We start from the raw sequence: 10,750 nt of genomic DNA, 5'->3' as shown, positions 1-10,750 counted from the left end.
GTGGGATCTTCCCGGACCGGGGCACAGACCCGCGTCCCCTGCATCGGCAGGCGGACTCTCAACCACTGCGCCACCAGGGAAGTCCCCCCTCCCCCCACCAGCTGTTTTTGTAGATCGGACAGTACAATCATCCCTTGATGTCTGTGGGGGATTAGTCCCAGCTTCCCTTGCGGATATGAAAATCTGCGGATGCTCAAGTCCCTCATATGAAATGTTGTATTTGCATAGAACCTTACAATCCTCTCTAATACTTTAAATCATCTCTAGATTACTTATAATACCCAGTACAATGAAAATGTCATGTAAACAGTTGTTGATAACAATGTAAATGCTATGTAAATAGTTGAAGTGGCAGCAAATTCAAGTTTGCCTTTTGGAATTTTCTGGAATTTTTTCCATCCAAGGTTGGTTGAATCCACAGAACCCACGGAAGAGGAAGGCTGACTGTATATACAGTACTTGAATAGGAAACCTCATGATAAAGTTGGAGGATCAGATCTCCCTGCAGAGGTTAGTTAGGGAGAGTCTCTTCTGTTCTTCACCAAAAGAAACTCTTCCATGCCCAGGCCCAGCTCTTCAGAGAACCACACACACAGGCTGGCAGTGCTGGCAGAGACCCAGCGACCAAGCTGGCCCAGGGTTTCCCAAATTTCAGGCATTTTAACACCACCTCCATGATTTAGGTATTTTGTATCCTGTATTCCGCTTTCCTGAACGTCTTCCTTTGAATTAACTTACTTTACTTCAATAAATGTATTCATAAAATAAACTTTATACCACTATTGGAAATGGAAACTCGATATCACTGGCCAGAAACAGAAAGTAACTGTAAAAATAAATACAATTGAATCAAAACAGTATTATTAGGGACTTCCCTGGTGGTCCATTGGGTAAGACTCCGAGCTTCCAAGGCAGGGGGCCTGGGTTCGATTCCTGGTCAGGGAACTAGATCCTGCATGCATGCCGCAACTAAAAGATCCCATATGCCTCAACGAAGACCTGGTGCAGCCAAAATAAATAAAGTAAATACTCAAAACAAAACAAAAAACAGTATTATTAAGTTCTATCTAGGGACTTCTGTCTGCTTTGGGCTCTGAGCATGAGGGCAGCTATCTCCATCAAAAGGGGAGAATAGGGGCTTCCCTGGTGGCGCAGTGGTTGAGAGTCCGCCTGCCGATGCAGGGGACACGGGTTCGTGCCCCGGTCCGGGAGGATCCCACATGCCGCGGAGCGGCTGGGCCCGTGAGCCATGGCCGCTGAGCCTGCGCGTCCGGAGCCTGTGCTTCGCAACGGGAGAGGCCACATCAGTGAGAGGCCCGCGTACCGCAAAAAAACAAAACAAAACAAAACAAAAAAAGGGGGAGAATAGCAAGTGCTCCATGGGGGTCTAGGAGGCTAGTCAGACTATAACCACCTCACTGGCTTATTCAAAAAGAGGCCAAATCATTGACAAGGCATCACAGAACCCAGTGTTCCTTAAAGCCCAAGTCACAACCTGCAGAGGGCCTTTAGGTGAACGTCACCCAACATCAGGTAAACGTGGCTGGCCCAACACCCCATTGTGGGGGATATGGTGCTCTACCGCTTCATTTAGCCAAAGGGAAAGTGGATACTTGTGTCACATGTCCGAGCAGTGGGGGACCCAGGACTGAATCGCAGGTGTCCAGACTCCAGGGCCTTCACCGGCAGAAAGGGGGCATGACCAGGCCTGCTTGTCTTCTCTTTTCAGAGATGGAGCAGAAGGAAGGGAAGCCCTCTGAGGACGGGACCACTGTGTCCCCAGCCACGGAGGTCCCGGAGACAGTGGGAGGGGGAGCCTCTGCTGAGGAGGAGGCCACAGGCCCAGCTGAGAGGACCATCACAGAGGGGCCTCCAGATGGGGCAGGAAAGCAGGAGAGGGCACCAGCTGAGGACAGCATTACAGCTGAATTCCAGGGGGAATCCAAAGGGGAGGCTGAACTTCAAAAGGATGACAGCGGGAAGAAAGAGACCACCGTGGCTCCTCAGGAGATGGCTGATTGGAAAGAAGAGACCAACTCTGAACCCAAGAAGGCTGAGGGAAAAGAGGAGATCACGTTGGCCTCTGAGAAGCAGCGGGCTGATGAGAAAGAGGCCAAGCCTGGATCTAGGGAGAAAGCCAATGTGAATGATGAGGTGCAGGCTGCTGGGAATGAGGAGGCCAAGGCTGGAGACAGGGAGGCTGCTGGGAAGGAGGAGGCCAAGGCTGGAGACAGGGAGGCTGCTGGGAAGGAGGAGGCCGAGGCTGGAGACAGGGAGGCTGCTGGGAAGGAGGAGGCCGAGGCTGGAGACAGGGAGGCTGCTGGGAAGGAGGAGGCCGAGGCTGGAGACAGGGAGGCTGCTGGGAAGGAGGAGGCCATGGCTGAAGGCAGGGAGGCTGCTGGGAAGGAGGAGGCCACGGCTGGAGGCAGAGAGGCTGCTGGGAAGCAGGAGGCCACAGTGGCCTCTCAGGAGGTGAGCAACAAGACGGAGGAGCCCAAGGCTGAAACCGAAGAGAAAGCCAGTGCCCCAGAGGCCAAGTCGGACTCTCAGAAGACTGCTGTGGAAGATGAGGCCAAGCCTGAACCACAGGAGGAGGAGGTGAAGGAGGAGGTGGTGAGTGAGGAAGAGGAGAGGAGAGGAGGGAGGAGGCCCCACGATTCTCCGGAGCCCCCTGCCCAGCCCTCCCCCAAGCAAGCCCCTCCCCTGTTTTATTCCTTTGGGACAATCCAGTCTTCCACCCACTGATATCAAGAGCCTGGGGTGGGGGATGCAGCACTGTGGCTCCAGGCTGCCTTCCAGATCTTTCTGAAGCCCTCACAGAGCCTCAGGCAGGTGCGGGCCCACACAGCCCATGTTCATTCCAGGAGCCAGGCTGTCCTGATGAAGAGCAGGACCAGGGTGCGGAGAAAGGGGCGGAGGAAGGGGCAGGAGCGCTTCCCCAGTCTGCCGAGGAATGGCCCGAGAGCCCCACGGAGGAGGGCAGCGGCCTCAGCCCAGGTGAGTGAGAGCCCAGGAGCCCGCGGACGCCGCAGGGGCCTCCCTGAGGGAGCACGCGGGCTGCACACCACGGGTCACCCCAGCCTGCCTCCCTCCCGTTCCTTTCCCCTAGATGGGCTGAGTCCAGACACCGCAGCTTCCGGAGAGACCAGTCCTTCAGCCAGGTAATGTCAGACTCTGGAGCCCCAGCTCCAAACCCTGCTACCGCTTGCTTCCTTTGTTTTTTTTATTTTTTATTTTTTGCGGTACGCGGGCCTCTCACTATCGTGGCCTCTCCTGTTGCGGAGCACAGGCTCCGGACGCGCAGGCTCAGCGGCCATGGCTCACGGGCCCAGCGGCTCCACGGCATGTGGGATCTTCCCGGACCGGGGCACGAACCCGTGTCCCCTGCATCGGCAGGCGGACTCTCAACCACTGCGCCACCAGGGAAGCCCCCGCTTGCTTCCTTTAAAGGCTGCCATCCCCTGGGCCTGGGCCTCCCCAGTGCTGGTCTCAAGATATGCCAGGAATTATGGTTTTCAGCCCTCTAGCCCAGGGCAGAGCCCAGGAGACAAAAGGAGCCAGAGTGTGGGAGCAAAGGGGCCGTGGAGCACACCTGGTCCGTCTCTCAATCACTGCTGAAGCCTCCTGGTCTTGCTTGCCTCAGCGGTGTCAGCCTCACCCATAAGCGAGTGAGCAGAAAGCCTGAGTTTGGACAATGACGCTGCCACTTACCAGCTGTGTGACCTTGGCCACATCACTGCCCCTTTCCTCCCCTGTGAAGTGGGCACAGTCACGGTACCTACCTCGTAGGATTTTTGTGAGGCTCAAACGACATCTGTGTATAAAGCCCTCAGCCCAGCGCCTGGTGCCTGGCTGGTGCTGGATAACACGATAGCCTTACTCTCGCCAGGGCACAACTTTTGTCATTAGAAGAGTCTTCCTTTATCTCGAGCTGAAGCTCACCTCCGTGTCACCTTCTTAGGGAAAGGTACCCGGTTGAACGTTCGTGGAGCGTGGTCTACATTCCCCCTCCCACGCAGGCCTTAGAACCACCCTGTCAGGTAGCTATTCTTGCCCCATTTTACAGATGAGGAAGCTGAGGCTCAGAGGAGTGACACGACAGTCCCAAGATCACATAGCAACTAAGAGGCAAAGGCAGGATTCAGCCCCAGGTCAGACCTCAGATGTGCTCTAGCTCTGTCCACACATGCCACCAGACCACGTGCTCACCAAAGTGAGACTGAGCCTCACTATTCCTTCCCAGCCCCTCCCAGTGCTGGGCCCAGAGGAAAACGTGTGCAAGAGTGGGACCACAGCTTCGTATGCCTCTTGAGACTGCAGGGGCCGCGCTCAGCCAGCCTCCTCCCTCCTCAGTGGCTGGTCCCAGCCCCTCTCACCCTTCTCCGAACTTTTCCATGCAGTGAATCTTCACCCAGTGACGTGTCCCAGAGCCCCACGGAGCCCCCTCCCTCACAGGAGAAGAAGAAAGACAAGGCACCAGAGCGCAGGGTGTCAGCCCCTGCCCGGCCCCGGGGGCCCCGTGCCCAGAACCGCAAAGCCATCGTAGACAAGTTTGGGGGGTAAGATGCGGGTGAGGAATGGTGGAGGCTGGGTTGGTTGGACAGTCGGTGGGGGGGAGTCCTGAGGGGCAATAGGAACAGCCTGAGCCCCAGCAGGAAGACTGACATCTGGGGCTGGGGCTCCTCCCTGATGGGACCCTCCCACCTCTCTGGCCTGACCTTCTCTGTCCCTTGCGCACAGGGCAGCCTCGGGCCCCACGGCCCTGTTCCGGAACACCAAGGCCGTGGGGGCAGCCATCGGCGGCGTTAAGAACATGCTCTTGGAGTGGTGCCGGGCCATGACGAGGAACTACGAGGTGCATGGTGGGGCAAGGGACCCTTCCCCAGGGCAGCAGTGCTGGGAGGGTCTGTGTGGTGCAAAGCCCAGAGGGTGGGAGGTCCAGAGGGGGCAAAGTCTGGGTCCTCTGGCTGAGGCTCACCGAGGCCTCTGGGCCCCGCTTGCCCGCAGCATGTGGACATCCAGAACTTCTCCTCAAGCTGGAGCAGTGGCATGGCCTTCTGCGCCCTCGTCCACAAGTTCTTCCCTGATGCCTTTGACTATGCTGCGCTGGACCCAGCCAAGCGCCGGCACAACTTCTCCCTGGCCTTCTCCACAGCCGAGTAAGCCATGCCAGGGGATGCAGAGGTGGGTGGGAGCTCTGCTCACCTACACAGAATCGAGGGCCGGATTCACAGGGGTCGGGTAGTGCGGTGGTCAGGTAGAGGCTGTCACCACACATTCATGAATTCAACAGATATTTCTTTACGATTTACTTATTTTTGGCTGCATCGGGTCTTAGTTGCGGCATGCGGGATCTTTTGTTGCAGCGCGCGGGCTTCTCTCTAGCTGTGCATGCAGGTTTTCTCTTCTCTAGTTGTGGCGTGTGGGCTCTGTAGTTGTGGCGCGTGGGTTCCAGAGCACGTGGGCTCGGTAGTTTGTGGCACGTGGGCTCTCTAGCTGAGGCGCGCGAGCTCAGTAGTTGTGGCGCGTGGGCTTAGTTGCCCCACGGCCTGCGGGATCTTAGTTTCCTGACCAGGGATCGAACCCGCGTCCCCTGCATTGGAAGGCGGACTCTTTACCACTGAACCACCAGGGAAGTCCCCAACAGATATTTTTTGATTGCTGGGAACTGTTTTAGGACATAGCAGTGAGTGAAACTTACAAAATCCCTGCGTGCCTATGACACATTCTAAAGGGAGAGACAGATCATAAACACACACACACACGTGTGAAATATAATGTAAGGGAACAGGTGCTGTGAAGAAAATGCGGGCACGGTAAGGGGTAGAGGAGGGGCAGGCAGGGTGGATGCTGGGATTTAGGGCCAGATTCTGACTCTGCCATTTGTTAGCTGTGTGATCTTGGACAGGCTCCTTCACCTCTCTGAGCCTCCATATTCTGACCTTTAAAATGGGCATGACATTTCCTCTTTGGCAGGGCTATGGTGAGAATTAAGTAAGTAAGTAAGTAAAGTCCCTATAAACAGTGCCTAACCCATGGCAAACACTTCAAAAAAAAATCTTAGCTCCTATGTTATAATGAATGATATCACAGTTGTTATGATAATTATTATTCAGTGTGGGACCTGGAGGGGATTTATTGCTGGGGTTCACATAGCTGGGTGCCGGGGTGGTGGAGGGATGGAGACAGGGGTGGACTAGACAGGCAGGAGGGGTGTGAGGATCAGTGTGGCCCAAGGAAGAACCTAAGAGACCAAGACATGGCTGCCAGGTGGCGGGGGAGGAGGGGGCACTCCCACCACCGAAGCATCAAAACCAGACTCAGCCAAAGGCCTCTATCTCCACCCACCGGAGAGACATGACCTGATGGTCTTGGGGCTCCCAAGGAGCTCACGCCTGGAGTGCCCGTCCTTTCCCACCTGGGAGGGGCTTCTGAGCCACCCGGTAGAGATAGGACTATGCATAGGGAGTGGTCCATGAGGACAGCTCTGAGGCCCGGGAATGCATTTCCCGCTGAGTGCATTTCTAAAGCCCGGGGGCAGGGAATAAGTCACTGGGGATGTTAGCAGCACCTTGGTCCAGGAGGCTGAGCCCTTTGGTCTAGTCCAGGCCTGGCCGCCAGCCTGCAGGGAAGCCTGGGCAGCAACCTTCCCCTTTCAGGGCCTGTGTGTCCCCATCGGCAAGACGAGATGGACGAGAAGGCTGGTATTGATCTGTGCTTTTCAGATGTTTTTTCCCCCCTGACAGATTCCTCAAGCAAAATATTAAATGAACACCCAACATATTAAACAGATTTTAGGGAGGCCTTTTGAGGTTGGGAGGGGTTCTTGGAGCACTCCAGCTCTGCTTCCCAAGATGGTCCCTGAAGCATGTCTATAGGGCCCTAGGGCACCAAGGATGCCGTTTGAAATCCACCAGACTTGGTGCTACAGAAGATCCCTTCCAGTTGGTCCCGCCAAGGGATGGGGGGAGTGCCCTGGGGTGGGGGGTTGAGGGCATCCGGAGCACCATGTCCTGCTCTGGGCTCAGAAGCACCTTTTTTTTTTTTTTTTTTTTTTTTTTTGGCGGTACGTGGGCCTCTCACTGTTGTGACCTCTCTCGTTGCGGAGCACAGGCTCCGGGTGTGCAGGCTCAGCGGCCATGGCTCACGGGCCCAGCCACTCCGCGGCATGTGGGATCTTCCCGGACCGGGGCACGAACCCGTGTCCCCTGCATCGGCAGGAGGACTCTCAACCACTGTGCCACCGGGGAAGCCCCAGAAGCACCTTTAATGGTGATGAACCAGGATTGGAAAATGAAACTTCTAGTCGGGGCTGAGAGCTCTTGGTGAACATCAGAAGGGCACGTGGCTTGGCCCTGACCAGGTGTCCCCGGCCTGTGGGGCGGGGTCGTGGTCCTCCTGCAGCTGCCTTGCCTTGGCTGCAAGCCTGCAGAGCCACAGAAAGGCTGAAGGAATAGTCAGGTGATGGTGACAGGCTGAGAGGAGGCATCAGGCAGCAGTGAAAAGGGAAGGATGTGCAGGGGATGCGTGGGGATGGAGGCTGGAGGGAGAAGAGGTAGGGGGGTGCCTCCTTCTTCCTAGCTCTGTTTTTTTTTTTTTTTGGCTACGCCATGAGGCATGCAGGATCTTAGTTTCCTGACCAGTGATGACCAGAGATCGAACCTGTGCCCCCTGCAGTGGAAGCTCAGAGTCCCAACCACTGGACCTCCAAGGAAGTCCCCCTTCCTAGCTCTTTGACCCTCGGCAGCTGACTTAACCTCTTTTAGGGCCTGGTGTGCAGATTAAGCGTGCAAAGTAAGGGGGCCCCTGCCGCAGCTGGCTCCCTTCTAGAAGTTGCCTCTGATTCCCATGGAACAGTCAAAGCTGGGGCCCCCAGGTGGCTTGATCGGCTGTGCTGCTCGAGGAGCCCGACCCCGTTCCCCAGGCCCAGTGGGAGTGAAGCTTTTGCCTCTCCTGCATGGGAACAGCACCCCAACCCACATCCAGGAGCCAAGATCACTGCATTGGTTGCAGGGAGCTTGTCCCATTCTTCGAAATCCTCCAGTCTGTGCTCCTGCCTCCCGCTCCCAGGCCAGCCCGGCTTGGGTTTCGGTCCAGCTGCCTCAGCTCTAAGAGAGGATTTCCGCTGGGACCCTGGTTTCTCCTACTGCCAGCACCCATGGCGGTTTGGCAGGCTGGGACTGCTGAGACCCGGCTACAGGGCAGGGATGCCAGAGACATCAGGCAGGCCTGCGGTGGAGTCCCAGCTGTGTCACTCACTTTGACGTTGGGCAAATCACCAAAATGCTCCGAGTCTCCAGTTCCTCTTCTGCTGGTTGAACACAGAGGAGTGGAGTAAATGAGACCATTCAAGGGAAAGCACTGGGGAGTTCCCTGGTGGCCTAGTGGTTAGGATTCCAGGCTTTCACTGCCGTGGCCTGGGTTCAATCCCTGGTTGGGGAACTGAGATCCTGTAAGCTGTGTGGCGCAACCAAAAAAAACAGGGGGGAAGGGAAGCACTTGATAAAACTCCTGGCACATGGTGGCAAGGTCCCAACAGTGGTTAGATCAGATGATCGGCTTTAGCAAAGCCAGGAGTAGCACGTGGCCCCAAAGAGCAGCTGGGAAGTTAGAAAAAGAGGACTTGCTGCTAAGTTCTATGCGGTTGCTCAAACACATTAAGCACTTCTGCCTCAGGACCTTTGCACATGCTGTTTCCTCTGCCTGGAATCCTCTTCCCACAGATATGTACCCGATCTACTCTCTTTTTAAATTTTGTTTAATAAATTTGTTTTATTTATTTATTTTTGGCTGTGTTGGGTCTTCGTTGCTGTGCACGGGCTTTGTCTAGTTGTGGCGAGCGGGGGCTACTCCTTGTTGTGGTGCACGGGCCTCTCACTGCGGTGGCTTCTCTTGTTGCGGAGCACGGGCTCTAGGTGCGTGGGCTTCAGTAGTTGTGGTGCACGGGCTTAGTTGCTCCGCGGCACATGGGATCTTAGTTCCACGACCAGGGATTGAATCTGTGCTCCCTGCACTGGAAGTGCAGAGCCTTAACCACTGGACCACCAGGGATGTCCCCAATTTACACTCTTTAAGAGAACTTTCCTGGGCTCCCTATTAAAATTCTCCTTGGAGAATTCCCTGGCGGTCAAGTGGTTAGGACTCCGTATTTTCACTGCCAAGGACCCAGGTTCAATCCCTGGTCGGGGAACTAAAACCCCACAAGCTGCGAGGCGCTGGCACAAAATAAATAAATAAATAGATGAAAAATTTAAAAATAAAGCCATTACTAACATATTTTTTTAAATCCCCTTGAACACAGAAACATACCCTGTCCCCCTTCCCTGCCTTATTTTTCTCCACAGCACCTCTCATCATCTAATGTACCATCGATTTCTGTTTGATTACTGTCTGTCTACTGCAGTGAGAATGTCAGTGACATGGGAGTGGGGAATTTTTATTTTGTTCAGTGCTGAATTCCCTGGAAGAGTACCTAGCACATAGTACCCCTCAATAAATACACGGAAACTGGTTGAAGCTGGAGATGTTGCAGCCACAAGCCAACACTCTGGCTAGTGTTGGGGTTGTCTTTTAAACTCTCCCTGAGGACAGGTATATGAGCACGTGGAAGGGGTGGGCTAATGCACAACTATAGACCAGAAGGTCCCGCTCCTACGTGAAGGCACACAGTGCAATGAAAACAGGGGCTTAGGAATCAGACCACGCTGAGTTTGAGTCTTGACTCTGTTGGGCCTCAGTTATCTAATCTGTACAATGGGATGGTTGCCCTAGATGACCTCCCAGCTCTGCCACACACAGTTCTGTGGGTTTCATCCTCGCCGGGCTGTCCCCTTAGGCCTCGCATCCTTCACCGTTGGCTCTCTGCTCCACCCCTCCTCACCCCTCCCCAACCTGCCCCTCAGGAAACTGGCCGACTGTGCCCAGCTGCTGGAAGTGGATGACATGGTGCGGCTGGCAGTGCCCGACTCCAAGTGCGTCTACACCTACATCCAGGAGCTGTACCGCAGCCTCGTGCAGAAGGGACTGGTGAAGACCAAGAAGAAATGAGGGAAGAAATGAGGGGCTGACCAACCCTGTGGGCAGAGGCGGGCAGGGAGCCCAGCTGACCAGCCGTGGCCCAGAGGCTCACTTCTGCTCATGGTGGCAGCAGTGCTGGGGCTCAGACAAGGGCAGATGGCACCAGCCTTAACTACGTGAAAAGTTCTTTTGTAAAATCTGTGCTCCCTCCCTAACCCAGCAGGAACATCTCTCACTTGGATAATAAACCCCGGCCGCCAGGGTTCCTCATCTGACATGATTTTCTCAACAACCATGAAAGGCATTTGGGAAAGGAGAGTGGGCTGGGTCCTACCACTAACCAGCTGTGTGTCCCTGGGCCAGTGAGTGAACCTCTCAGCTTCAGTTTACCGTCTGCATGGGGATGCTAGGAGCTCAAAATCATGCAGGTGCTGTGAGCGTTAAATGAGATCATGAAAAGGACAAACAGCCTTGCCCGGGGCCTGTCCCATAAGTGTTCTTTAAGTGGTGGCCCAAAGTAACAACACATCTTACATTTCCAGCCATGGGTGGCACTTTCCCAATTCTCTTCCCTTTTTCCACACTTCTCCCAGACTAGGGAATTCCAGGGCAGGGACTAGAGTAGAAGATTCTCTACAAATCTCACCCCAACTAGGCTAGTGGGGCCTGGAGTGATTCCCCTGACTCAAAGATACCCCATATTCTGTCTCTTAAAAGCCAGTGGTCTTCAAGG

The 10,750-nt window shown here is 55.1% G+C and overlaps 1 protein-coding gene across 1 annotated transcript; it reads left to right on the top strand.

Annotated features, from left to right (window-relative positions):
* Nucleotides 1-1,124: 1,124 nt before the first annotated feature.
* Nucleotides 1,125-10,266, top strand: SMTNL1 (smoothelin like 1). The gene is made up of 7 exons (XM_089914806.1): nucleotides 1,125-2,673; nucleotides 2,865-2,997; nucleotides 3,110-3,161; nucleotides 4,401-4,559; nucleotides 4,741-4,855; nucleotides 5,008-5,159; nucleotides 9,903-10,266. The coding sequence occupies exons 1-7, from the start codon at nucleotides 1,699-1,701 to the stop codon at nucleotides 10,045-10,047; spliced, it is 1,731 nt and encodes a 576-aa protein (XP_089770932.1). The 5' UTR covers nucleotides 1,125-1,698; the 3' UTR covers nucleotides 10,048-10,266.
* The last annotated feature ends 484 nt before the right edge of the window (nucleotides 10,267-10,750 follow it).

Source organism: Delphinapterus leucas, chromosome 7 (assembly GCF_059928025.1).
Source record: "Delphinapterus leucas isolate spDelLeu-1000000601 "Yukka" chromosome 7, BTC_Dleu_Yukka2, whole genome shotgun sequence".
Classification (NCBI taxonomy): Eukaryota; Metazoa; Chordata; class Mammalia; order Artiodactyla; family Monodontidae; genus Delphinapterus; species Delphinapterus leucas.
Note: the sequence above shows the minus strand (reverse complement) of the source record. Positions and strands in the feature narration are given on the sequence as shown.